Raw genomic sequence first — 27,889 nt, forward strand, 5'->3', positions numbered from 1 at the left:
GTCGTTGCTGCCGTTTGGATTGAGGGGAGCGAGCCTCGGGGCCAGTTCGATAATAGTGTTGTCCTCCAAGGGAAGGATAGGTCGATCCATGGTATTCGGCCCTATCGTGTGTGCTACGATGCTCTCTCATACCCGCTATTCTTTCCAAGAGGTGAGCTCGGGTGGCACAATTGCATTCCAAAAGTTGGTGTGACTGAGGTTGAAGTAAATAAAGCTCGAGCGATCCGCAAGGCGCGTGCTGATGGTGGTGGCGACAATGATGCTGGTAAATTCATATGTCTTTATAGTGTCTTACAAACATTAGACAAATTTTCCGCATGTCGTCAATCACGGCCGCCTTTTTTTGGTTCGTCGTTTGGCTTCGTTTGTCTGCCTCGCCGCTCAGTTTTTCTCAAGAACAGTCCGTCTCCCCGCCCACGTTCGCCGACAGACGCACCTCACCTCCTCCGTGCTGCACCCGGCCGCACCTCCTCCATCCGCCCTCCGCCACTTAGCCAAGCCGTGCCTCACCTCCTCTGTCCTCCGAGCGCGGAACCACGCCCGCGCTTTCCCCGCCCGGCCGCACCTCCTACCTGCTACGCTCGGCCGCAGCTCCTCTGTCCGCCGCCAAGACGGGCCACCTCCGTCCGCTGGGCGTCCAACACCGGCGCGCCACTGCCCAGCTGCCCCTCCACACCCCTCCACACCGGCGCCATCCCCGGCTGCTCCTCCATGAAGGGATCTCCAAATTAGTCCCATATGCAGCGGAGGTGAGAAGATGGAGGCACGAGAGGTGGGGCCTATCTCGAGCCCGGTGTCATCTGCCTTCATGAAGGGATCTCCAGGTTAGTCCCTTATGCATGCAAACAAATCTAATCAGCAGCCTCTCCTTTGCACCAACGAACAGATCCAATTGTTCTTGAAAATCAGGTCCAAGTTCACATCTCTTTTGCCCTCCCACTCAAAGCACAATCAGCCAGCGCGACAGGGATGGCGACACAGACACCGACGGCTGGAGCTCCCTCAATGCTGCCAGGTAATTGACTAGCCAATTACTATTTGGATGTGATGCACATTGGTCACGGATTTGTAAATCTATCAGTTCCTGCTTCCTGCATCCATTTGTGCAGTTCTTGTGGTGGATGCAGTGCACTGAGTATAGAAATTATTTTTGATTACTTCTGTGAAACGTTTTGGCCTTGGCAAGTATGTACAGATTTAGTTGTTGTTTTTTCAGTCAGAGGTGAGCTACGTGTATGGGAAAGAAAAACTTGATTGCTTGTTCTAGATCTTGCCTTCATATAAACTGTGATGCTATCAACATGGAGATTTGATGCATTCTACTCTCTCTCTATTTAACATGGAAAAGAACTCGTGTTTACTCAATAATGCTTATGAATTTTCCTTAGAGTTGCATTTATTCATCATTCTAAAGTATTCCGTGTCAAGTAAACTCATACTTCTAATTTTTCAAAAAAAAAATCTGAAATCAATGAACCCCTCCTTCCTTGTGAAATTGTTGTACCTTTTTTCTTATGACATCTTATCTACTTCCACTTTCCTGGTGCAGAATTTTTGAAAGTAGGAAACGTAAGCAATGACAGTGACAGTCGCAGCAATACTGAGCTCAATAGGTGAACTAGACAAACCATTCTGCTGTAGTTCATTTTATCACTGCAGTCATCGTCAGACAATGAGGTCAGAACCAGCAGGTTCGCAGAGTGACTTGTGACTTGTGGATAATCCTGCAGATTCAACAATGGTAAAGTAACGAATGGTTAAGGTATAAGTAGATTTACTCAATTATACTCCAATAGCTAATGCATTGCATATATTGCTTGGCCGTGTATATAAATATTACATCACTGTTCAACATAAGTAAATAGCTTAGTCCTTCTTAAGTCCATTTTGGTAAAAGCTATAGTTCAATTAGTTTTCTTGATTTTCTTAAAATTTTACTCAAAGTTTGTGCCTTATGTTGTACATTTGCCTCACGGGCTGGCTAACTGACCTACATGAGGCTGGCCAACTGATCTGGAGGTTCACTATCTATGTTCTTTCATTTCATTGTCAAACATAGATATTCTAAATCTGAAAGTCTGTCGAAATTTCCTATGGAGTCTTGTGGTACCTTTAGTGTTTCTTATCATGTCCAGTAGAAGGTCTTGGAAAACATATTTGCAATACATGATATTTTTTAAATCAAAAGTAGTAATATGCTGTGTAATTGCCTTCTTGCCTCCTGACATGTGGCAAATTCATTGAGCGTTTTCACTTACATCGCTGGCATATTCAGTGAACAACGCAAAGATGATGGTTTTGAGTGAGAGGTCCTTTGGTCAAGGTAATTTCAGAGCATTGATTTTCAATGTACTTGTAAACCCAAGAGAAAGTTGAGCAGGCCACATTCAGTTGTTAACTGGACTGTTGGCTTGCTGCTATGGCAACATGTTTTCAGCCTTATTATTACTTGCCGAGTTTACATTGGGATCTGAAAACTGGACTGTGTGCCATTAGTTTTGTCTGTCTCCAGGACATTGCCCATGCACATGAACTGACTGATTACCATGAAAATTCACCTGTTTCAGTTCCAAACTAATTATTGCTTCAAGGTCACAAAGCTATATGAAAATCTGTATCCAATTGAATGCCGGAACTCTCTAGGATGATGTCAGGCATTCCCATTTATAGGTTAACCTGAAGTGATTCTTGAAGATTAGTTTCTGCGTGGTTGATTTGAATTGTTTGTAATATTGTATGCTTCATCTTGATTACTATCAATTTCACAGGTCATGTTCATTGTGAGGAATGGAGCGCAATAATGCTTTGTGGTAACTCTGGGCAGACGAAAATAGGCCACCTCTACCATTTTCTTGATATTTATTTTCTGATATCTGACTATTGTATTTGTCGTGAAATTTAAATTGTAGACGCTATCAGATCATGTGTCACTTCATGCTTTGATCATGTGAAAAAATTCAGTGTATTTACCCATGATCGGTGCCTTGCCCCGAGGGGTCTTTAATTCCTGGAGGGGTCTTTAATTCCTGAATTAGGCAACGGTGAATTTTCTTCTTAATATATAGATGCGCAGCTCTCCCGCATGTTCGAGAAAAATGAGGCAACAGTGACACAGCGCTGGTAGAAAGTAGAAAGTGAAGAAGCGGTTTGAGCATATTGCTACTGACAGCTACCTCCGCAAGATTTGGCCGGTACTGCAAGCTCTGAGTTTCACAACTCTGAACCACTTGGTAAAAAACAGTCTGAATTTTGTGTTGTGATTAACTGACTAGACATCCGAATAAATTAATGTACTGATATTCTGAAATTTGTTTTAGCACTGGGACTCTCTGGACTATCCGGTGGAATCAGGCCTTGGCAGGACTGAGGCAGATGTGGGGGGTGACACCGTGCAGGTGAGGTGGTGGTGGTATCTGGCTCTGGCATCTCCCTTTATCCGCTTGATGGAATGGCAGCATGGGTATGGAGACACCTTCAGCATCTAAACAAAGCCCAAAAGGTACAAAGATACTATTTAATCACTTTTGATTTGTTAATTTGCTATCATATAAATTGCAGTAACAGGTCTTGAGTAATATGTCAATGCTATAATTTTGCTTGCTTGTTGTGTGTCCTCTCTAAAATCTTTTCTTTACCATATATATCCATATGCACAAGATATTTGCAGTTACAAGTATAATCCTCAAGGAGTGAAAAGCTTGTGATTCTGTCCGTGCAGGCAACAGGCATTGATCGCTAATCAGCATGGCCTCCACAAGTACCCATCATGGGAAGTGCAGCAACCAGTATTGTGTTCAAACCTGAAGAAAATATATGGGGATGGCTGGGTGGCTGCACAGCTCATGGCAGGGACCAATTTGGAGTCTGCATCTTCTTTCCCATATATATATGATATTTCCATATACTGTCAGGATGCTATTAAACTGCCTTCACCAGATTACAATAAACTGTGAACTTCAGAACTTTAATTTTCGATAAGTTGGAGTCGACGCTTAAAACTTCAGAGCTTTATTTACTCCTATGTACCAACAGCTCTAAATTTTTGTGCACTGCACCCTTAGTTTTTTAGTGAACAATACTGATTGCTGAGGTTATAATGCATCTTTCTATGTGGGACTATAGTTTTGTCAAGTAAGGCTATGTACACATTGATAAATCTGCTTCAGAATAATATTGCTAATATCTCACTATCTGAAGAAAGTCAGGTTTATCAGTTATTTATAGAAGACTTGCTTGTTAGAAAGGACCTAAATAGGTTTTCTTTGTCTATGTGAATTTTCGGGGAATTCTGCTTATCTTCCACGGATAGATGCTACTTCTCCTGTAATATTGAATTGGGTCATGTGTGTGTCAGCTCTTTGCTTGCCAAAGGAGCTTGTGACTTGCAACTACTACTACTTATTCAATGATCTCTAATAATTGAATCATTTTGTTCAGATTCTAATTATCAGGTCTTTTCCTCATCTCTTTATGTTTTGAGGTGTTGGATGAGAAAGGGTTAATGGTGGTTGCTACCATTCTACAAGAAATTAGAGATTGTCATTATGAGTGCTGTAGTTGAAGTGGGGTTAATGTTAAACCATGATGGTACCAAGGAGACTTCATCCATTTGAATATTCTACACTCAAGAAACAGAAAGGTGACAGTTGTCAAATACATATTATGAACTAGCTGAAATTAAAATATTCTTGTATTCCTTAGATTATTTGTGTCATGCAAACTCCACTTTAGAAAATTCCATTCTAAATTGCTGTGTGAGATTATGTACCATTCTAATATGATCTCATGGGGGAATTATTTAGCCCATAGCAACGCACGGGCACGATCCTAGTGGAATTGAAAAGAATAGAGATCGCGTATGACAAGAGTACTCTAGGTAATATTTCTTCAAATACCGATTCAGCTCCCTCATTTTCACTTCAATATTTTCACCAATGGTATAGAAATAGAACTTGATGAATTCCACGTCTCATCGAGCAAAACATCTCGAATTGCTAGCAACATCTTCAAGAAAAGGTGGGCTGTAGGATGCCTGTTTGCGGAGAATGCTTTGGTTGCCTCACTTAAAGCATCACGAATGTCCTTTACTGCTTTGTTATTCACACTAGCATTGTCTAATGTCAAGGTAAACAGCTGTTCAATCAACTCCCACTTCATCAACCACAACTTCTTGTCCTAGATCCATATCACCTAGATGACACAACTTCTTAGCCTTCGGCCTAGTATCTTCCAAGTGAACAAAAGAGCCTGGAATGTGAATAAGATCAACAAATTTGAATAAAATACCAACTTGTTTTGGTTTTACTGACTGCTTGTATTTTTAGTACTACAATGAGTAGGTTTGAAGAAAATATGATTCTGTATATGATGCAGTTGTTTTGGCTCACAGCTAACTGTATTTTGTTCCCATGATAAAAAAATTCTGATCAGAAATCTTGTTTTTTCACTTCAGATTAGAAGTAATGTAAGATGTCAGATTAATGGACGATGAGGAGCATAAGTTTTAGGCTTCGAGGACACAGTGCCCCTCCAATTGCATACTGATACTGCTAAAACGAAAGGGGACTGAGGTGACTGGGATATCATCAGTATCAGATATACTAGCAGCTATGTTCATGAGCTTCTATGTGGTGAAACAAGCTGGAGATGACTAAGGTATAGGAGCTTTTTTTCACAGAACAGTAGGACCATTTTCACGAGATTCAACTGCCTGATCTTAACTGAATGGTAAACATAAGCAATACCAGTATGCAACCAACAAAAGATCTTGCACTCCCATCTTACATTCTCTAAAACAGTAACAATTCTAAGTTCACAGATCTAGTGGTACTAAAAAGCTCAATGAACGAATTTAATTTGCCAATGCCATCCTCCTGCTCTACAAAACCCAAAAACTCAAGCAGATTGAAGCTGCAAAGGAGAGTTTAAAAATAGCCAACACTAGCAGAATACTGCACGAACTAGGCACAGCGCAGTATAAACAAAAAGACAAATAGGAAAGGCAAACACATCAGATGAAAATCACCTGCACGCCGACGCCACCTGCGTCCGCTGCTGAGGCCGCCTGCTCTTGCTGGCCGCCGCGCGTCGGCCTAGCCGCACGCCCTGCCGGAGCCCGCCGGGGGCCGGCCCCACGGGAGCGCCTCGCACCCCCGCACCGCCCGGATCTTGAGTTCTTGCGCCGCCGCCGCCGCCGCACGAGCCTGGAGAGGCCGCGAAAAAGAGGAGAGCCCCTTTCCTGCGATCCACGGGCTCAGCCCTTCCAATTGACTCAAGGATCGATTATGGGCCACGTTCACAGGTCAGCCCTTTTATGGAGATGGCCCGATCTGATCCTGCCCATTCTTCGGGAAGGCCTTTTAAGGCTCGGCCTATATGAGCTTGTAAGGCCCGATCGGTTTGGCCCTTGGATTTTCCAGGCTTAAGTATAGGTATAAGGTTTTCTACGTATCTAAAATATTTTCCACTAGAAAAGGTTTTCTACGTATGTAAAATATTTCCACTTGACTACCCGATAAGGCAATCATTCGTGTGGCACATGCCCGGGGCCTACTCGGAAAGTGAGTGCGCATCCTCTCACATGATTGGACACATCCACTTGACTCCTCAAAGGTCGTCAATGCTTGCAGCTTGCATTTTCCACAGAAGCAGCAGCTCTTGAACCCACTGTCCAGCATCTCCCTCTCCACCCACCAACACTGTGTTTCCCTGTCTACTGCGCGTGTGTTTTGGAGCTCCCGGCGTAGCCATGGCTGAGGTACTGGCCACCATGGTGGTCGGGCCACTGGTGTCCATGGTGAAGGAGAAGGCCTCCAGCTACCTCCTGGACCAGTACCAGGTGATGGAGGGCATGGAGGAGCAGCACAAGCTCCTGAAGCGCAAGCTGCCGGCCATCCTCGATGTCATCGCCGATGCCGAGCAGCAGGCGGCGAAACACAGAGAAGGGGCCAAAGCTTGGCTGGAGGAGGTCCGGACGGTGGCCTACAAGGCGAATGATGTCCTCGACGAGTTCAAGTACGAGGCGCTTCGCCGCAAAGCCAAGGTGGAGGGCCACTACAAGGCGCTCGGCATGGATGTAATAAAGCTCTTCCCTTCTCACAACCGTGTTGTGTTCCGTTATAAGATGGCAAAAAGGCTCTGCATGATCTTGCAAGAAATTGATGTCCTCATCGCAGAGATGAATGCGTTCAGGTTCAAATTCAAACCGCAGCCGCAAATGCCCATGCAATGGAGGCAGACGGATGCTTGCATCCCCACTGAGTCTGTGGAGATTGCCAGCAAATCAAGAGCTCAAGAGACGAAGGTTCTTGTTGATCGATTGCTTGCTGGAGCCAGCAGTAAGGATCTCATGGTCCTTCCGATAGTCGGAATGGGGGGGTTGGGCAAGACCACCTTAGCACAGCTCGTTTACAATGACCCTGAAATTCAGAAGCATTTCGAGTTGCGGCTCTGGGTGTGTGTCTCTGAGGATTTTGATGTGGATTCCCTGGCTAACAGAATAGTGAAAGAGAATGGTTGTAAAGCAAGTGAAAGTTCATCAGCACTGGACAATCTTCAAAAGGCAGTGAGTGGGAAGAGGTACCTCCTCGTATTGGATGATGTGTGGAACCGTGATGAGCCCAGCAAGTGGGAAAGGCTCAAGTCCTACCTTCAGCATGGTGGCAGCGGTAGCTCAGTGCTGACAACAACTCGCGATGAAGCTGTTGCTAAACTAATGATGGGTACAACTGAAAGAGCCTATAAACTTGGAAGCTTGGATGAAGAGTCCATAGGGAAAATTATCAAGGCAAGAGCATTCGGTTCAAAACAAGAAAAGGAATGGCCTGGTGAGCTAGTTCACATGGTTGGTGAAGTTGCCAAGAGATGTGCTGGTTCTCCTTTAGCTGCTACAGCATTGGGCTCTTTACTGAGTACCAAGACCAGCAAGCAAGAATGGAAGGATGTACTAAATGGAAGCACGATTTGTGATGAGGAAAATGGGATTTTACCAGTACTTAAACTAAGTTACAATTGCTTGCCATCATACATGCGGCAATGCTTTGCTTTCTGTGCTATGTTTCCCAAGGATTATGAGATTGACGTGCAAATGCTAATCCACTTGTGGATGACCAATGGTTTTATCCCAGAGCAATCAAAAGTGTGTCCTGAAACTTTTGGAAAAGGAATTTTCATTGAGCTGAAGTCAAGGTCATTTTTTCAGGATTTGAAGAATGTCCCATTTTACGAAAATGGATATTCTATTCATGGAGAGGGTGATGAGCACAGGTATTGTTCTAGAATTACTTGTAAGATCCATGACCTTATGCATGATGTTGCACAGTCTGCTATGGGAGAAGAATGTGCTGCAATAGCTACACACCCAAGTGAAAGAGAGGATGTTCTTCGTTCAGCTCGTCACTTGTATTTGTCAATCCGTCGATCAGAAACTCTTCTGAGTGCTTCCCAAGAGAAAGGATCTCCAGCTTTCCAAACACTGATTTGTGACGGATATGTAGGAGATTTGAAGATTTTATCAAAATACAATTCTATAAGAGCTTTAAAGATCCGTTGTGGTTCAATCCTAAGGCCGAAATATCTTCATCACCTGAGGTATCTTGATCTCTCGAGAAGTGATATTGAAGCACTTCCTGAAGACATTAGCATCCTATATCATCTGCAAACACTGAACCTTTCTTACTGTGACTGGCTTGAACGGCTTCCAAAGCAACTGAAGTATTTGACTGGCCTCCGTCACCTCTACACTCACGGATGTGAAAAGTTGAAAAGCATGCCTGCAGAGCTCGGACGCCTGACTTCCCTACAGGCGCTTACATACTTTGTAGCAGGTACCGATGACTCCGGTTGCAGTAATTTGGGAGAGCTGCAGAATTTGGACCTTGGTGGTACACTGGAGCTAGGAAATCTAAAAAATGTGACAGGAGCAGATGCACAAGCAGCAGGTCTTGGAAACAAGAAAAAACTGACCCAACTGGAGTTATGTTGGACTGATAGTGACCAGGAAGCACAGAATAATAATCATAAAGAGGTGGTGGAAGGTCTCAAACCTCATGATGGGTTAAAGGCTCTGAGGATAAATCACTACGGGAGCACAACTTTTCCAACGTGGATGAATACTTTGAAAGGCATGGTGGAGCTCACATTATTCCGTTGCAAAAAGCTCGAAGAGCTTCCTGCACTCTGGGAGCTATCAGCTCTGCAAATTCTTCACCTGAAGGGTTTGGAGAGTTTACATTGTTTGTGCAGCGGTGGTACTACACCCATCACATTTCCAAAACTGAATGTACTTATCTTGTTAGAAATGGCAAAATTTGAGGCATGGCGGGAGGCACATGAGGTACAAGGAGAAGAGCCGATATTTCCCAAGGTTGAGGAGCTGGTGATTAAGGAGTGTACAAGTTTGACTGCATTACCAAAAGCAGCGTCGGTGATTACAGAATTGTCTGGCAGAGTTGACACTAAGTGCCGCTCTGCATTTCCAGCATTGAGGAAAATGAAGCTATATAAGTTGACTGTGTTTGAAAGATGGGAGGCAGGCGAAGGAATTTCAGGCGAAGAGGTAACCTTTCCTCAGCTTGAGGAGCTGTCAATCGAGTATTGTGGCAGCCTGAGTGCACTACCAAAAGGGCCATTTGGCGGAGCTGAAACTGTGTGTTGCTGCTCCGCATTTCCAGCACTGAGGAAACTAGAGTTATCTGGTTTGTTGGCCCTTGAGAGGTGGGGGGCAGCCGAAGGAACTCCAGGAGAAGAGGTAACATTTCCTCTGCTGGAGAACTTGAGTATCCATGATTGCCCGAGGTTGACTGATCTACCTGAAGCACCGAAGCTAAGTGAATTATCCATAAGTAAAGGACATGGTCAACAACAAATATCCCTAGAGGCAGCTAGCAGATGCATCCCTTCATTGTCCCGTCTGACTCTGACCGTGTCACCCGATGACACAGAAACAACATTGCTGCATGTCAAGAATAAATTGAATGGTACACTCGCCTTGGCAGCTATGCGGTTAGGTCGGTGCGACATTTTTTTCTCCTCCAGCTCAAGCGCACTGGCGCTATGGACATGTTTTGCACAGTTAGTAGATTTGGATATTTGGGATTGCGATGCTCTTGTCTACTGGCCAGAAAACGTGTTCCAGGTCCTGGTATGCCTGAGGAAGTTAGCGATTTCCAGATGCAGCAAACTGACAGGACGCACACAAGCTTCTGATGAGCAATCTGCTCCAGCTCCAGAACGTGGTGGACTCCTGCCATGCCTGGAGTCTCTAGGGATAGTAGATTGTGAATCTTTGGTAGAGGTCCCCATCCCGGCATCTCTCAAGAAATTACGTATTTGGGGCTGCAGTAGTAATGTCGGGTCCATCGTATTTGGTCACCCGGAGGATACGAGATTGGTGAGTGGAGAAGGTGTTGTACGGCCGAATACGTCATCATTAATTCCAGGGTCCAGCAGCAGTGAGGCCACAGCGTCTACAGCTGTACTGAAGCTGTCATCTGCAGCCAACCATCGCTTCCTTCCATTTCAATGCCTAGAATTTCTAGGTATAGCGTGTTGCAGTGGCTTGTCAGAGGTTGCCAATCTTCCTCCGTCTATCAAGACCTTGCGCATTTGTGGCTGCGGCAAGTTTCAATCCCTATCAGGAGACCTCCGGTTGCTGGAAGAACTCAAGCTTTATCATTGCGAAAGACTGGTATCCTTACCGGATGGGCCTCAAGCATACTCATCTCTTAGAGTTCTTCGGATTGAAAATTGTGATGGTATAAAGTTGCTTCCGCCAAGCCTACAGAGCCGTTTGGGCTACCTCGAGGAGAAAGATCTAGATGCCCGTTACGAAGGTAATCTCCAGTTTCTTTGTTTCTTTTAACAAAATGATCAAGAGCTCAATTGTTGTTACCTAAAATGCAACTCTGTGCTTAAACATTCTGTTAGCTATTACAAGATGTGGTAGGATTTAGTGGTAAGAAGTTTATGAGTATTACTCTGTGTTAAACATTCTGTTAGCTATCTAGCCAAGCCGTTCATGATGTATACATTATATTGACTATTGAGTACAATGCACCACTAATATTTATGTGCATGTGTGTCATCGAAATACATTAACTTCGTGTATTATTGCCATTCGGGGTATCTAAACACGTACAACCAGATCAAGAACCGCAGTCATCCTTGTATTTATAGCTATAAGATGATCTTTGTTGTTCACTTTTGATACCTTGGTTGTAAACTTGTAATTGCTAACTCGAATCATGTAATAAAATCAATCATCTTCCTTTAGTTGTATTTAAAGCAGCATGGCATCATGGAATTATTGCAGCCGAATTCACTAGCTCCAATTAAAGTGGCACTTGTCCTAGCGTTTCTCTGCAAATTCACTAGCTCCATTGCATACAGTTCAAGTATGTGTAGTTTTCTTTTCATGGCTTATGCCTTTTGACATAAATAATAATTTTCCTTTCCTTTGAAACATTTACTATTGGGTACCACAGCATATTCTCCTGTGTATATATATACTTTCTAACTTTGTGTTGATTTGCATGCATAAATTCTAACATCATCTGTGATCATGGCTATAAGATGATCTTTGTTGTTCACTTTTGATACCTTGGTTGTAAACTTGTAATTGCTAACTCGAATCATGTAATAAAATCAATCATCTTCCTTTAGTTGTATTTAAAGCAGCATGGCATCATGGAATTATTGCAGCCGAATTCACTAGCTTCAATTAAAGTGGCACTTGTCCTAGCGTTCCTCTGGAAATTCATGATCACTAGCTCCGTTGTATGCAGTTCAAGTATGTGTAGTTTTCTTTTCATGGCTTATGCCTTTTGACATAAATAATAATTTTCCTTTGAAACATTTACTATTGGGTGCCACAGCATATTCTCCTGTGTATATATATACTTTCTAACTTTGTGTTGATTTGCATGCATAAATTCTAACATCATGGCCTGATTGCCAGAATTGCCAGAACCAACCTGGAAACGTTCAATCAGGAAGCTGGTGTGCTCGAAATAGTAGATCAAGGCCTGACCAAAGAAAATTATCTCCAAGGTATTTTTGCAAAGATATCACCAAGGTTTGTAATATTAGTGTTCTTGATGATTGATTGGAAATGATGCTAGCTCCTAATGCTGACTTCCTATGCGCTGTGACTTCCTTGTAGGATGGTGCCAGACCTGCAAAAGATGGATTATTGTGACTCTTGTTTAGAATGTATCATATGGGCATTCTGAAGATATTCTCCAGTAAAGTCAAGGCAAAGTTCTAGATTTTGAGCAGAAAACAAGTCCTAGATTGCAAGCTGAAGAATTTAGCACACAGAGCTGCGTGCTCCAGTCTTTTATCCTTCTTCAAACCGAAGACCTTTATTTTGAGCAGAAACGAAGTCCCAGACTGCAAGCAGAAGAATTTAGCATACAGAGCTGCGGGCTCCAGTCTTTTATCCTTTTTTTTTTCTTTTGAGCCATGACTTGTTTGCATTCGTGTCTGCTTCAGCCTCCAGCACAAGCGAAACACAGGCAGCACTTTCATTTTATGATTTGTCTATCCACATACATGACCGACTGCCATAGAGTAGACCAACAGTCCAACGTACTCATGTTGTTGCTCGACAAGCTGTCCAAGCTGCTGCTTGATATGAACTGAAAGTGCTGAACTTTGTCCATGTTATGTTGGTAGTATATCTAATACTGAACTTCAGAGTAGAACAACAGTCCAACGTGCTCATGTTGTTGCTCGACAAGCAGTCCAAGCTGCTGCTTGATATGAACTGAAAGTGCTGAATTTTCTCCCGTGTATGTTCTGTGTTACTGTGTATCAAATACTGAATGGTGTGCAGGGTGATCCTGCATCCTGGAATGGCACGGTCTTGTGCAGAGGTCTCATTGTTGTTGACCTGTTTCTTCAAAACTGCATGTGCAGCAACATTTTCTCCTGGCAGTGCTGCAATGGAATTGAAAAGAATGGTGATTGTTATAGTATAATTGTCATATATAGGCTGGGACACAAAACAATGGATGTACATGAGCAAGGAAGAAGCTCTGGATGCAGGGGATGGAACAGAACAGAGACACGGACTCTGTCAACAGCGATGCTCCCCAAGCGAGCAGAGGCAGAGCAGCGAAGCCCGCCTCGCAATCTCCGCTACCCCCATCGAAGTTGCCACACGCCACCGCATCTCCCTCCACTCCGCTCCCACTCCCCCGCCACCGCCATGGCCGCCGCCGCCGCAGCGCCCTCCCTCCTGCACCCACCGGCGGCCCGCAAGGCCCCCACACCTTCTCCCTCTCCTTACCCTTCCCCATTCCTCCGCCTCCCGGCCCCCGCGCACCCGCGCCTCCCGCTCCGCCTCCGCTCCACCTCCCCGGCCGCCGCCTCCGACCTCACCGACTTCCCCAACCCGAACGGCATCCTCGCGCCCATCGACGTGGACGCCGCCACGGAGGCGGAGCTTCGCGAGAACGGGTTCCGGAGCACGCGCCGCACCAAGCTCGTCTGCACCGTGGGCCCGGTCACCTCGTCGCCCGAGCAGCTCGAGGCGCTCGCCGTCGGCGGGATGAACGTCGCCCGCCTAAACATGTGCCACGGGGACCGGGAGTGGCACCGGGGCGCCATCCGGGCAGTCAGGAGGCTAAACGAGGAGAAGGGCTACGCCGTCGCCGTCATGATGGACACCGAGGGCAGCGAGATCCACATGGGGGACCTCGGCGGCGCCTCATCGGCCAAGGCGGAGGTGAGGTGCTGTGCTTGTATGTAAGCTGCTGTCCAGTTTTGGACTTGGCGTTGCAGTTTTCAGTTTTCAGATTGAACGTATTCCGTGAAATGTGCTTGTGCAATGTGGCAATGTGGATGAGAGGGGTGGTGGCAGTGGCAGTGTCAGGCATTGCCGTTTCATACTTCTGCAAAACCTAGCGAGTCAGGATTTCACCAAAATGTTTTTTTTCCATCTTCGAAATGGCTCAGTTGATTTAGATTTTCAGCTCATGTTTGAAATTGTTATAGAAGGAAAAACATTCAGAATTTCAGATTGTCATCAAACACTGGATTGTGAAAGTGGTAATCATTTTCAAGGCTTTCAATCTTTCAAAAAAATTTCAAGGCTTTCAGTATCAGTGCAACTCAAATAAAGTGCATGGTAAACATCACCATGTTTTGGCTTTCTCTGCATATAAGACACGGTGCTGGAGTGGTTCGACGGCGCTGAGGTCCCAATCCAACCAGTCAGGTTTTTTCAAGGTGTCGAGTTTGAGTGCTTACCTGCGTTGGCCCCATTCCAACCGGGCGAGTCTTTATTTATTTTTCGTTTCTTTTCTTTTTTTGCCTATGGCCTCCCAGGACCGTAGTCTTGTATTTTCTATTATATCAATAGAAACTCGCACTATCTTGTGCGGTTCGTTCAAAAAAAAGTGATAGGCATTGAGCTTCTGAAGGTCGTTGTCTAGATATTAGGCCCAAGCCTCAATGGCTTTTTTTTCCCTGTTGCAAACCTTCCTGTAAGTAAAGGGCACACCAGTGCGAAAGCTCCCACACAAGGTGGGGTCTGGGGAAGGGAATTCCTAGATAGCCTTACCCTTGCAAAATTCTTTTAAATTTTTGCAAAGAGGTTGGTTCGAACCCAGGACCTCCGGGCCACAAGTGGAGAGTTTTACCACTGTGCCAGGTCCGCCCTTCTAGCAGAATCTCTTATGCTAGGTTTAATTTGAATTAGCTTTATTAGTAGAATGCTTGGCCCATTTATTGGTAAATGGTAAAATTCATAAAGATTATCCTCATTCCCTTAATCAATTTTAGGTGTTTAACTTGCAGCAAATTCGAACAATGACAGACATGCAGCATATTGTTAGTTCATCTGTAAGACTTGGCTTGCTGGTTTAATGCTTTGTTAAAGGTTTGAAGTTAATGTGTCTACTGGTAGCTATTGAATCTCTTTATAGTTTATTTATATCTTTTTTCTTTATTAGTATAAAGCCATGTAGAAGTTTTCAGAATACTGAAATTTCTAGTGTTCGTTTTGTGGAGTCTCTGCACCTACATCCTTTTTTGCAACTGCATTTCAGATCCTTCAGTTATAGCATGAATAATTTTTTAAAAAAGAAAATTCTAGGTAGATTCTTGCCCGTAGTTAATGGTAGTGTCCGATGATAGTTGTGTTTTAGATAATACATTAATATTAGTAATCCAAAGAAACTAAACTACTTCCATGATGCTAAATGTCATCAGTGCTAGCTAGGGTCACTATACCAAAAAGGAGATTCTATCACCATTCGGCTGTTTATCTTAAGTTTTTAACCATACAGTTAGAAGTTTGATTGTACACCTATTCAATAATCCAAGGTTTTCTTGAGCCACGTTATTTACCCAATGACTTCCATTTTTCTTGGCATTAAAACCTTTCTGAAGTAATTAACAAATCATGTCACATTTGTTGGATTCCACAGGATGGAGAAGTCTGGACATTTAGTGTTAGGTCATTTGAATTGCCTCTCCCAGAACGAACTATTAATGTGAATTATGACGGGTTTGCTGAAGGTATGTAAGCTGACCTATTTGTTGATATCTTTTGCTGTTATTGTTCACTGCCATAATTTTGTCCTACACAGATGTGAGAGTTGGTGATGAGCTTCTTGTGGATGGTGGAATGGCTCGGTTTGAGGTGATTGAGAAGTTGGGACCAGATGTTAAGTGTCGCTGCACAGATCCTGGTTTATTGTTGCCACGTGTGAATCTTACATTCTGGCGTGATGGCAGTATTGTCCGTGAGAGGAATGCTATGCTTCCTACAATTTCATCAAAGGTAAATGCACTAGCATAATAAATTTCTTGCTGTAATTACCAAAAGACCGCAAAACTTTGTTAATCTATGCCACCCCTTGGTACTAGTATTGCAATGGATTTACAGCTTGGTTTTTTTTGTCAATGCCATGGTCAGTTCAAAACAACATGTATTAGTTCAAAGCCTTACATTGTGCACTGAAACTCATCTCTTGATAGTTTTTATCAGCTATTTCTTAAGAAGGCTTCTACCACCTAGAGTTGTTTAACTGAAAATTTAATCTTCTAGTAGCAGATACTAATATTATAAGTTTATAATAATGCTGCTCCTACCCCCGACGCAGCTTGCCGGAGGCCCTTGACGCAGCGCTGCCATCCGCAAGCCCTAACGCCGCCGACGCGCCCCTCTCCTCGGTTGATTTGGGAAGGCGCGGGACTGAGGCAGGGAGATTGGGAAGCAGAGCTTCCTGTTCCTCGTCTGCTACTCTGCTTCAATTGGGCACCGGGAAAAGCGATGCTGCCGGGTGCTCGGGTTCTTGGAGAGGGGATGGAATGGAATGATGGATCGATGCGGGATGCGTTGCTGTTGCTAGCGGCTTCTGATTGGAGAGAGGAGAGAAGCTGGTTGCTTGTGTTACCGTGAACGTGAAGGAAAACAGAGTAGGGAGGAGAGCAAGCTGCTGGTGCAGGAGCATCATGGCTACGGCAATGGCAGCGGTGCGGTTCGTTCCGTCAAATCCCAGATTTCGGCCACATTTGATTGATGCGATTTAATTTGATTCCTTATTGGTCGCCAGCCACGCATTCGATTCATGGACGCGCAGGCCCCGGTGGTGATGCAAGCCACGGTGGTTCCTGCATGACAATAGGTTCTTGTTACAAGACAGTCATCAGTCATATTGTGAAGAACTGATGGCAGTTTTGAACACAAATATAGGATTTCATCACGATACACTAGAGGTTTACAATCATCAACTACTGCAGGGGAAAAAAATGGAGCTAGTATTTTTGAAAAATGGCCCGATGTTGAATCTGTGATAATGCAACTTATGTAGCAGAGCAACCATGGTAACACAAAAATGTGCCAAGAGACTGACCTGATCTTCTTCAGCCTCTCTCCAGGTCATCCCCGAGCTTCATGTCAAGAGCGTTGGAAACAACCTGGGAGAACCTACATCCTTGTAATCCTTCTTCATGATGAGGAATCAGTCAGGGACCATGAACTGGCGAGGGTTAGGAACCACATTCTTGAGGCGCTCAAGCTCATCTGGGGACACCTCACGAGCTCTGCACAAAAATATTATCATCAGAGCTAAACTTCATGCAATGGGGCATTCTAGCTGTAGCATACAACAACCTACTGGCCCAGTTTGTTATTGCGGCACATGGAAAATTAGTGGGAAAGTGGTGCGATGCACCCATCTCAAATCTCCAACTTCAAAAAACATGAATGCCAAAGACTTCTGCATAGGCTGTCTTTAGATGGCAGATGTTTTTTAAAACACGTTTTCCAATGGGCTTCACTCTCAAGTAGATTCAGAAAAGCTAATTGATGATCGGCACCAAGCCACAGATGACTGCCACTAATGAACAGTCAGTAGATAATTTCTGCATTGTTGCCTAGATTTCACCTGAGGAAAACCAAACTGATTGAACATCTCGCCACAATTTCTTAGATTAACTGAGCCCATCACCTACGGGAATGGAAGGAAAAAAAACCGAAAACTGTTACCAACATTACAATTTGTCAAATAATCTTCATATTCGAATTCCCTATACAAAAATACCGCTTTGCCAGACTGGACCAGAAAGCAAACCAAACCTAAATTCAGTATATTTATACATGTTGAATCATCTCTTGGTCACGTTTTCTTCATTGAAAAGAAGTAATGAGAAGAAACATTCTTCAAAAATTACTGATCAAAACCATATTTTTAGTGTGCTACGATTCTACAGCGACTTCAGTACAATGGAAGCATTGGTGCTACAACGAGCTTCTGATAAAGTTAGGAGTGATTTTAATCCACTTTTCAACTTGGAAACCAAGTTGAAAACAAGTCTTCCTTTTTGTTAATGTGTTGCCGTGAGAACATAGAGTATGAGCAGTTCAAACCGGTTACCTAAATTATGCTTGTGATCCGTGCACTGTGATGGTCAAACTTCTCCTTGTTAAATGGCAAGCTGCTGTTGCCTTGGATCCTAAGGTCGTGCTGTGAATGGTATTGTAACTGTTAAGGTAAATCCTGTTCTCCATTTGTGGCCATGCATGAGAATTGAGAACTGGAGATCATTCTGAATTTTTGCTCCTTACAGATTGCTTTGTGTATCCCTTGTGCGCCAAATGGGACTGAAATTCGTGGCGTGATACGTCATCGTGACCTTTTGAATTTTAGTTGGCTTTGTTTTTGTTTTCGAGGATTTAACTGTTGTGCCTCCGTCTTCCATGTGGCGAAGAAATTGACGCAGTGGGGTCGGGATGGTGTTCAGCTGCTGTTTGCTGGTAGACTGTTTATTTTGTTTGGGAGTATAAAGGGGTGGATCATCCATCATATCTAAGCAATATGATTAGTGCAAATCATGATGGTCAACGTCAGGTTTCGTTTTGGGCAACCAACCACAGGGTTTCTTTGATGGTTTCGTATTCATTGTAATCGCTGTCGTTGCTTGCTTCTTGCTGCCCACATTCCTATTCTCCCGTCGGCTCGACGGAGGATTTTATTTTAAGAATGCAGAGAAAGAAACATGCCTCCGTTTTCCAAGCAAAGCATATATTCTTTCTGGAAGGTCAACGACAAGGCCCCGGCCGTTCCAAGCTTCTCGCTGGCCTAGCCGTCGCGTCCATTCAAGCTCAGAGGCGACTGCCGTTCCGAGCTCTCCAAGGGCCCGCGCGATGGGAAGCGGCGCGGTTCTTGACGGTGGTGTTGTTCCTCGCCGCGGGGGTCCTCTTCGCGCCCGAATCGCTGGCGCCTCGGCGGCCACCGCATGGGGCACCGGCCTCTGGGTCGCATTCATCGGCGGCACCATCCTGTTCAGGTAAGCAAGCGCCGCCGCTGCCGCTTCGTCCGCCCCAAGATCAGATGGTTGGAAACAAGCGAGAGATGGATTCTGTCATGTTTACTAATATACCATTATACCCAAGCCTAAATGTGATATGCTGCTGCTGTCATAGCATTCACATTCAAATCCAATTTCGTGCGCAGCAATGCACGGCGCCCATCCTAGGAAGAACTCTGAGGAAAATGACAAGCCTCATGAATCTGTCCTTGGAATCATGCGAGTTTTAGTAAATCATTGGAATCCACTGGATCATCATCTTAATCTGGCAACCATTGGTCCGGAAAAATCATTCTAGTAAATATTCACCTTGACGATCTGTTGGAAGGACAAGGACCACAAAAATTATGAATTGGGATTTATGTGCTGTATTGAGAGAGCCCGTAGGTGCTGGATTTCTCTGGAAACGTTCTGAAAGTTCTGGTAGTGGTAGCACTGCTACAATTTTACAAGCATGTGGGGTTGTTCCTCTGTTTGTTGATTAGGTATTATGTTTTGCAGTCTTAAAGTTCAGAAGGTAATTACCCAGGTGTGCAAGTATACCTTCAAGTTTTTTTTTAACATAGTGTACATATTACCTTGTTATAGTGAGAACAGAGAAGTCCACCGCAAAAGTATAGCCTAGCATATATTGTTCTTGCAATAGACCATGTGTGGATATGCCCCTTTGCAGGTCGATTATTCCATTCAGAACATAGCATGGACCTCTATAGTGTTTTGGATAGATTTTTTTTTATTATAAAGGTACTTGCCGAGGCACCAATTTGGGAGTCTGCGGGGTAAAATGTTCCCGGCGTAGTTCATATTGACATCAGTGTGTTCAGCGATATCTGTGGCAGCATTCGTATACCTGCACCCCTGGAAGACAGCATCAACCATCGAGCGTTACCAGCATGGATTCCTTCTTTCGGCCCTTATCTGTAACCTTTCAAACCTTCTGGTCATCACACCCGATCCTTACCTGCGCTGCCGCCGCACCGCCACCTCTCCCTCCCTGCGTCGCCGCCGCGCCGCCACCACTCCCTCCCTGCGTCACCGCCGGGACCCCGACGACCCCTCCCACCACTCCCTGCAACTGAAGAGGTAATCCGACAGCGCCCCCTCCGGGCGCCGCCACGCCGACCCGCCTCCGGGTGCCCAATTGATACGCCCGGACCGCTCCTCCTCCGTCCGCTGCCCAACCGTGCCTCCTCCGGGCGCCCAACGCCGGCGCACCCCCTGTCCGGTTGCCCCTCCGCGCCAGCGCCCCCCTTCCCGGCCTTCTCTCCACCCCTCCCCCGGCCTCCCCTCCACGCCGGCGCGCTGGTAGACGGACGCCTCTGGCTACTTCTGTGCCGGCCGCGCCGCCGCCAAGCTCGCCCCTACGAAAACGGTAACCTCTTCCGCCCATCTGCACATCTCCATGACAATCCGTTTTTATGCATCCTTATTGAGGCGGATCTGGTGGTTCGATTGCATAGAGGAGGATAATGATTAGTGGATTTGCTTGATTGGCAACATAGTCCATCATTTATTCTCCTGTTCTCCATTATCAGTATTGTGAAATTGCTTGACAGATGGCTGGTCACTTGTTTTTTTTTAGTGATTCCAATGGTAATCATATCATACCAGACCTAGATAGAATATAATATGAGATGATGTTGCAGACTGAGTCATCTGATTCTTGCAGTCTAATTCTAGGAGTTTTAGGCAGTGGCATGTGAATATTATCAATACTTCTGCTTCAGTTAACATATGCAACTTATGGGCACTCACATAGCAGGTTATTTTTCTGTTGTTTTAACTAACATGGCATGACGTGATGTTTTTGACTGTTTAACTAATAGAATCTTTAAGCTTTGATTGGTACACTCAAACTTCATTATTGAGATTGGTCGACTGTCAGTATTGTGAAATTGCTCAACAGATGGGATATTGCTTGCATTAAAAGATTAGCTTCAGGATATTGCTTCGATTGTAGAGGATGATAAAAGTATTGATTTTTCTTTCCTTGTTTTTTAGTCATTCGTGCTTACTCTCTAGCAATGGTTAATTACAACACTGCAGGACTACTAGCTAGCGTATTTATCTAGGTTCTGATATAAAGCATATAACATTGGATCTGGGATAATATGTTGGCTATTTTGTGGCTGGCCCGGAAGCCCAGTGGTTGCTTTGCTTTGCTACCTGCTTTTGCAACTCTCTTCTTTTCTGAGCTCATTCTTACACTTTAGCCTGCAGTCGAGTATGTGTGTTAGCTATTGAGCTGTTTTGCTTTGCTTAATCAAATGCTATATTACACCATGTTTTCAAATTTGTTCCCATAGTTATTTAGCTTAACCTCTATCTCTGAAATCAGGTACTTGATAGGATGAACTGTAGGGGTCTGAGGTCTTTTTTTAATGAAGCAACAGGGGAGGACCCTACTGACAAATTTCAGAGGATATATATCTGTACAGGTTGCATGGCCATGTAGTTCCAAAAGAAAAAAAAGGAGGAGATTTAGATCCCTCTCCACGAAATATTTTCATGGTTGTCCATAAATATTTGTTTTCTGTGCATTAAGCTTTTCTGTTGTGCTAATCTGATTCAAGGAACCCAGAATTGCAACTATCTTAAATTTTCTTTTTATATTCCATTTTATATCAATTCCAGGTACATGCATGATTGGTATGGCCAGGTTGAATGCAAATATGTGGCAACACTGAAGTAGAACAATCATTATGAAGCATGTCAAGTAAGCATGTTCTAACTTTTGGAATGTAGCTTCATGAATTTGATTCTTTGATATACTATACAAGGTTGTATTTGTTTGATCTGTCACTTAATTTGACATTGGAGTTGTCCGGCCAACAAATCCACATGTGCCTCCGCCACATGGACGCCCCCAAGGCCCGTACGTGATCCCCAGGTCCCTTCCCTTCTGTTTGGTTGCAAACACTGACAGAGAACCATTTGCAACTGAGCTCATGACTAACTTAATGTACCGTTGCTGCTTGCAGGTCACAGCTCAGATGAGGCAAAGCGGATAGCTTGATTACTGGATGCAGGATTAGCATCCACCATGAGCCTGTGCACCTGGTCCATCGTAATTCTTTGAATTTACTCTATTGAATGCAGGGTGTTCCTGAAATTGCAAGAATTATGGCACCAGATTGGTCGTCGATGGACAGAAGGCAATGCTGTGCTGCCAATTAAGTTGCCTGGTGATGTTTCTAACATGCATTCTGTACTATCTGACATTTTAGATTTCAGGCTGCTATCGTATCTGGTTTGTGACTGTATTTTCTACCAATCAAGTTGCCATCAAACTTAAATATTGAAGCCTCTGGTGGATATGATGATGAATTGACTGTAGACTGTTGGCCCTTGGGCATTGCAAAGAGAAGGAAATATCTGTTAAGATAGCCAAAACCATCAAGTTAGTCCAGATCATGCGCTACAAAATTTCACTTCTTTTATGAACTGCTGTAGTGTGTAATATAAATAATGCCATCAAGTTAATATGTATGTGCAAAAAATCCCCTGACAGGAAATTATTAGGAATTTATATTAGAAACAGGAAACATGAATGCTGAAGCATGTTAGAACTGACAAAACACAATCAGACATAGGCAGGTTCTTGGGACTGCATGAAGAGAGACTCAGATTCCTAAGGATTGTTCAAGTGCATTCGATGTGATTTGCCGACGAATGGAACAGAGGATGGCCTATGGCCAGAATGAGCAGGTGAGGCTCCATACTATCTTACCGTATGTCTTCCTCATGTCTCATGTGTTGCATTGCATGTAACTGTTAAAGTATCTGTGCTACAGATCTCACTTTATTAAATCATGTGAGATTAAACTTACATTTATATTGTCATTAATAGAAATCAACAGAAAAGAGGTACTGATTGGATTACTAATTCATTATTTGTAGTTGCCTTAGTCAAGAATATAAATTTGTCAGGGACAACTCAAATACAGAAACACACTCATGATCCTTTGTAGTTTGCAGTAGATTGCGAGTTTAATGGTAAATCTGGACTTGAACTTCTTTTCAGACTCTGTTCTACCACCGAATTTCATACTGCATTACTTCATGCTCGAAAAATGGATGAAATCAAATCGATAGCCTTCCTCGGTTAACCATTGCAGAGACACCGCTCTTGTAATTCAGGACATGGTACTGCTGCACGAAGTGGAGGTGGAATACCCGGACGGTCGACCCATCGAAAAGCACCAAGCGATGCTACTGGAGTTCGGAAAGTTTGAAAATGGCCAATCCACCACTGCCATGTCCCTCACCGTTGGTGTAGCAGCAGAAATAGGGGCTCTGGTAGTAACCTTAACCACAGTTATACTTGCATGAGGATAAAAGCAGAAACCCCATGTATATTCATTTACTCTTGCCCCATGCCATGTTGCAGCTCTTGCTCCAGAACAAGGTGCAGACGAAAGGAGTGATTAGGCCTCTGGAACCTGAAATCTACATTCCAGGTGAGTGCAACGTGGACCATGGTTTTCATGCCTGTCCTTTGTGGAATCACCGTGACATGCAACAGTGCTGACTCGTGTGTTTGCGTGTGTGAAGCATTGGAAATCTTGGACTCGTCAGGCATAAAGCTGACTGAGAGAGTGGAGATTTGAAAATTCGTGTGTACTCCCTCCGTCCCTGTCGTTTTCGCTTCCTGAGAAACAACTTTGACTAAATATATATAAAAAATATTAATATTTATGATACAAAATTAATACAATTAGATAGATATTTGAATCTAGTTTTTTAATAAATTTATTTGAAGATACAAATGGTGCACGTATTTTCTACAAATCCAGTCAAACTTGCGGCACGGAAACCAAAAGCGACAGTTATTTAGGGACGGAGGGAGTAAGCATTGGAGATCTTGGAGTCGTCAGCCACCAAGCTGACTGAGAGAATGTAGATTTGAAAATTCGAAGTTAATAGTACATAGATATACTATATGATAATAGCTGGGTACATATATTCTGTACATACTATGTTCTGTCCTAAGAAAGGGTAGGAACTCCCAACAGTTTGTCGTCGTCGTTGTACATAGAATCTCATAATGTATAACTTTCAAAGCTCTAAAAACAACAGGTCTTGTGTGCAACGATGATAGTCGGATTAGTTATACACCATGTACTTTAGTGTGGCACTAAATTATGAATAGGTTCTCTATACTTAAAGCTTCTTAGACTATGATGTTCGTCAGCTCACTGGTGATTGGAAAGGCGTCTTTAGAAATTGCTACGCAAAACGATTGGGAGTATAGGGCAACCCTGCTTGCTTATTCAAATTGATGTACCTAAGGGTGTAAAATGTGAAGATATATGGAAGTCTTGATTGTGGAGAAAAATTGTCAATCAAAATAGCATCTTATTTATGAGGTGGGGCCTGATTCGACTCATGTCGAGCCCTCTCCTTTGCACCAACGAACAGATCCAATCGTTTAAAATCAGGTCCAAGTTCACATCTCTTTTGCCCTCCCACTCAGAGCACAATCGGCCAGCGCGACGGGGATGGCGACACAGCCACCGACGGCTGGAGCTCCCTCAATGCTGCCAGCAGGTAATTGACTAGCCTATTACTATTTGGATGTGATGCACATTGGTCACGAATTTGTAAATCTATCAGTTCCTGCTTCCTGCATCCATTTGTGCAGTTCTTGCGGTGGATGCAGTGCACTGAGTATAGAAATTATTTTTTATTACTTCTGTGAAACGTTTTGGCCTTGGCAAGTATGTACAGATTTAGTTGTTGTTTTTTTAGTCAGAGGTGAGCTACGTGTATGGGAAAGAAACACTTGATTGCTTGTTCTAGATCTTGCCTTCATATAAACTGTGATGCTATCAACATGGAGATTTGATGCATTCTACTCTCTCTCTATTTCACATGGAAAAGAACTCGTGTTTACTCAATAATGCTTATGAATTTTCCTTAGAGTTGCATTTATTCATCATCCTAAAGTATTCCGTGTCAAGTAAACTCATACTTCTAATTTTTCAAAAAACAATCTGAAATCAATGAACCCCTCCTTCCTTGTGAAATTGTTGTACCTTTTTCCTTATGACATCTTATCTACTTCCACTTTCCTGGTGCAGAATTTTTGAAAGTAGGAAACGTAAGCAATGACAGTGAGAGTCGCAGCAATACTGAGCTCAATAGGTGAACTAGACAAACCATTCTGCTGTAGTTCATTTTATCACTGCAGTCATCGTCGGACAATGAGGTCAGAACCAGCAGGTTCGCAGAGTGACTTGTGACTTGTGGATAATCCTGCAGATTCAACAATGGTAAAGTAACGAATGGTTAAGGTATAAGTAGATTTACTCAATTATACTCCAATAGCTAATGCATTGCATATATTGCTTGGCCGTGTATATAAATATTACATCACTGTTCAACATAAGTAAATAGCTTGGTCCTTCATAATAAAGCAGTCCATTTTGGTAAAAGCTATAGTGCAATTAGTTTTCTTGATTTTCTTAAAATTTTACTCAAAGTCTGTTCCTTATGTTGTACATTTGCCTCGCGGGCTGGCTAACTGACCTACATGAGGCTGGCTAACTGATCTGGAGGTTCACTATCTATGTTCTTTCATTTCATTGTCAAACAGAGATATTCTAAATCTGAAAGTCTGTTGAAATTGCCTATGGAGTCTTGTGGTACCTTTAGTGTTTCTTATCATGTCCAGTAGGAGGTCTTGGAAAACATATTTGCCATACATGATTTTTTTTAAATCGAAAGTAGTAATATGCTGTGTAATTGCCTTCTTGCCTCCTGACGTGTGGCAAATTCATTGAGCGTTTCCACTTACATCGCTGGCATATTCAGAAAACAACGCAAAGATGATGGTTTTGGGTGAGAGGTCCTTTGGTCAAGGTAATTTCAGAGCATTGATTTTCAATGTACTTGTAAAGCCAAGAGAAAGTTGAGCAGGGCACATTCAGTTGTTAACTGGACTGTTGGCTTGCTGCTATGGAAACATGTTTTCAGCCTTATTACTTGCCGAGTTTACATTGGGATCTGAAAACTGGACAGCGTGCCATTAGTTTTGTCTGTCTCCAGGACATTGCCCATGCACATGAACTGACTGATTACCATGAAAATTCACCTGTTTCAGTTCCAAACTAATTATTGCTTCAAGGTCACAAAGCTATATGAAAATCTGTATCCAATTGAATGCCAGAACTCTCTAGGATGATGTCAGGCATTCCCATTTATAGGTTAACCTGAAGTGATTCTTGAAGATTAGTTTCTGTGTGGTTGATTTGAACTGTTTGTCATATTGTATGCTTCATCTTGATTACTATCAATTTCACAGGTCATGTTCATTGTGAGGAATGGAGCGCAATGCCTTGTGGTAACTCTGGGCAGACGAAAATAGGCCACCTCTCCCATTTTCTTGATATTTATTTTCTGATATCTGACTATTGTATTTGTCGTGAAATTTAAATTGTAGACACTAACAGATCATGTGTCACTTCATGCTTTGACCATGTGAAAAAAATTCAGTGTATTTACCCATGATCGGTGCCTTGCCCCGAGTGGTCTTTAATTCCTGAATTAGGCAACGGTGATTTTTCTTCTTAATATATAGATGCGCAGCTCTCCCGCGTGTTCGAGAAAAATGAGGCAACGGTGACACAGCGCTCGTAGAAAGTAGAAAGTGAAGAAGCGGTTTGAGCATATTGCTGTTGACAGCTACCTCCGCAAGATTTGGCCAGTATCGTGAGCTGAGTTTCACAACCCTGAACCACTTGGTAAAAAACAGTCTGAATTTTGCGTTGTGAGTAACTAACTAGACATCCGAATAAATTAGTGTACTGATATTCTGAAATTTGTTTTAGCACTGGGACTCTCTGGACTATCCGGTGGAATCAGGCCTTGGCAGGACTGAGGCAGATGTGGGGGGTGACACCGTGCAGGTGAGGTGGTGGCGGTACCTGGCTCTGGCATCTCCCTTTATCCGCTTGATGGAATGGCAGCATGGGTATGGAGACACCATCAGCATCTAAACAAGGCCCAAAAGGTACAAAGATATGATTTAATCACTTTTGATTTGTTTATTTGCTATCATATAAATTGCAGGTCTTGAGTAATATGTCAATGCTATAATTTTGCTTGCTTGTTGTGTGTCCTCTCTAAAATCTTTTCTTTACCATATATATCCATACGCACAAGATATTTGCAGTTACAAGTATAATCCTCAAGGAGTGAAAAGCTTGGGATTCTGTTCGTGCAGGCAACAGGCATTGATTGCTAATCAGCATGGCCTCCACAAGTACCCATCATAGGAAGTGCAGCAACCAATATTGTGTTCAAACCTGAAGAAAATATATGGGGATGGCTGGGTGGCTGCACAGCTCATGGCAGGGACCAATTTGGAGTCTGCATCTTCTTTCCCACATATATATGATATTTCCATATACTGTCAGGATGCTATTAAACTGCCTTCACCAGATTACTATAAACTGTGAACTTCGGAACTTTAATTTTCGATAAGTTGGAGTCGACGCTTAAAACTTCAGAGCTTTATTTACTCCTAAGTACCAACAGCTCTAAATTTTTGTGCACTGCACCCTTAGTTTTTAGTGAACAATACTGACTGCTGAGGTTATAATGCATCTTTCTATGTGGGACTAAAGTTTTGTCAAGTAAGGCTATGTACACATTGATAAATCTGCTTCAGAATAATATCGCTGATACATTGCAATCTCACTATCTGAACAAAATCAGGTTTATCAGTTATTTATAGTAGACTTGCTTGTTAGAAAGGACCTAAATAGGTTTTCTTTGTCTATGTGAATTTTCGGGGAATTCTGCTTATCTTCCATGGATAGATGCTACTTCTCCTGTAATATCGAATTGGGTCATGTGTGTGTCAGCTCTTTGCTAGCCAAAGGAGCTTGTGACTTGCAACTACTACTGCTTATTCAATGATCTCTAATAACTGAATCATTTTGTTCAGATTCTAATTACCAGGTCTTTTCTCATCTCTTTATGTTTTGAGGTGTTGGATGAAATAGGGTTAATGGTGTTTGCTACCATTCTACAAGAAAATAGGGTTAAAATATTCTTGTAT

The 27,889-nt window shown here is 43.4% G+C and overlaps 2 protein-coding genes and 3 long non-coding RNA genes across 28 annotated transcripts; 3 read left to right on the forward strand and 2 right to left on the reverse strand.

Moving 5' to 3' along the window:
* Nucleotides 1–288: 288 nt before the first annotated feature.
* On the forward strand, nucleotides 289–12,972 carry LOC101769009 (putative disease resistance protein RGA3). Of its 4 annotated transcripts, none has more exons than XR_002676394.1 (9): nucleotides 289–824; nucleotides 910–1,015; nucleotides 1,550–3,230; nucleotides 3,318–3,499; nucleotides 3,719–4,639; nucleotides 5,453–5,655; nucleotides 6,630–10,832; nucleotides 11,957–12,073; nucleotides 12,161–12,972. XR_002676394.1 is itself a non-coding variant. In XM_022824175.1 (9 exons), exons 7-8 carry the CDS (start codon nucleotides 6,749–6,751, stop codon nucleotides 12,010–12,012), a joined length of 4,140 nt encoding a protein of 1,379 aa, XP_022679910.1. In that variant the 5' UTR covers nucleotides 289–824; nucleotides 910–1,015; nucleotides 1,550–3,230; nucleotides 3,318–3,499; nucleotides 3,719–4,639; nucleotides 5,453–5,655; nucleotides 6,630–6,748; the 3' UTR covers nucleotides 12,013–12,048; nucleotides 12,161–12,972. The 4 variants fall into 4 exon arrangements, 1 of the variants encoding a protein (XP_022679910.1); XM_022824175.1 differs by having other exon boundaries at nucleotides 11,957–12,048; XR_214592.3 differs by lacking the exon at nucleotides 6,630–10,832 and having other exon boundaries at nucleotides 302–824; nucleotides 11,957–12,048.
* LOC111256335 lies at nucleotides 4,860–6,623 on the reverse strand. Its single transcript, XR_002676415.1, has 2 exons — nucleotides 6,026–6,623; nucleotides 4,860–5,247 (listed from the first exon to the last, which is right to left on the reverse strand). It is a non-coding gene; the product is annotated as an uncharacterized LOC111256335 (long non-coding RNA).
* Nucleotides 12,973–13,035: 63 nt separating the features above from the next.
* LOC105913521 (pyruvate kinase isozyme A, chloroplastic) lies at nucleotides 13,036–17,388 on the forward strand. Of its 3 annotated transcripts, none has more exons than XR_001163295.3 (5): nucleotides 13,036–13,729; nucleotides 15,435–15,525; nucleotides 15,597–15,790; nucleotides 16,113–16,485; nucleotides 16,880–17,388. XR_001163295.3 is itself a non-coding variant. In XM_012843778.3 (4 exons), the coding sequence occupies exons 1-4, from the start codon at nucleotides 13,088–13,090 to the stop codon at nucleotides 16,128–16,130; spliced, it is 945 nt and encodes a 314-aa protein (XP_012699232.2). In that variant the 5' UTR covers nucleotides 13,036–13,087; the 3' UTR covers nucleotides 16,131–16,784. The 3 variants fall into 3 exon arrangements, 1 of the variants encoding a protein (XP_012699232.2); XR_001163296.3 differs by lacking the exon at nucleotides 16,880–17,388 and adding an exon at nucleotides 16,566–16,784; XM_012843778.3 differs by lacking the exon at nucleotides 16,880–17,388 and having other exon boundaries at nucleotides 16,113–16,784.
* A 1,194-nt stretch (nucleotides 17,389–18,582) lies between these two features.
* Nucleotides 18,583–27,525, forward strand: LOC101768051. Of its 19 annotated transcripts, none has more exons than XR_002676406.1 (10): nucleotides 18,583–18,801; nucleotides 21,457–21,538; nucleotides 21,643–21,712; nucleotides 21,804–22,530; nucleotides 22,963–23,121; nucleotides 23,213–23,282; nucleotides 24,299–24,372; nucleotides 24,906–26,567; nucleotides 26,655–26,836; nucleotides 27,050–27,525. It is a non-coding gene; the product is annotated as an uncharacterized LOC101768051 (long non-coding RNA). The 19 variants fall into 19 exon arrangements; XR_002676400.1 differs by lacking the exon at nucleotides 18,583–18,801 and adding exons at nucleotides 19,540–20,194; nucleotides 21,161–21,333 and having other exon boundaries at nucleotides 21,457–21,712; XR_002676412.1 differs by lacking the exons at nucleotides 18,583–18,801; nucleotides 21,643–21,712 and adding exons at nucleotides 19,541–20,194; nucleotides 21,161–21,333 and having other exon boundaries at nucleotides 21,922–22,530.
* Nucleotides 24,695–25,102, reverse strand: LOC111256336. The gene is made up of 2 exons (XR_002676416.1): nucleotides 24,985–25,102; nucleotides 24,695–24,896 (listed from the first exon to the last, which is right to left on the reverse strand). It is a non-coding gene; the product is annotated as an uncharacterized LOC111256336 (long non-coding RNA).
* Nucleotides 27,526–27,889: the final 364 nt, after the last annotated feature.

The sequence above is a fragment of the Setaria italica genome, chromosome II (genome assembly GCF_000263155.2).
Source record: "Setaria italica strain Yugu1 chromosome II, Setaria_italica_v2.0, whole genome shotgun sequence".
Taxonomy (NCBI): Eukaryota; Viridiplantae; Streptophyta; class Magnoliopsida; order Poales; family Poaceae; genus Setaria; species Setaria italica.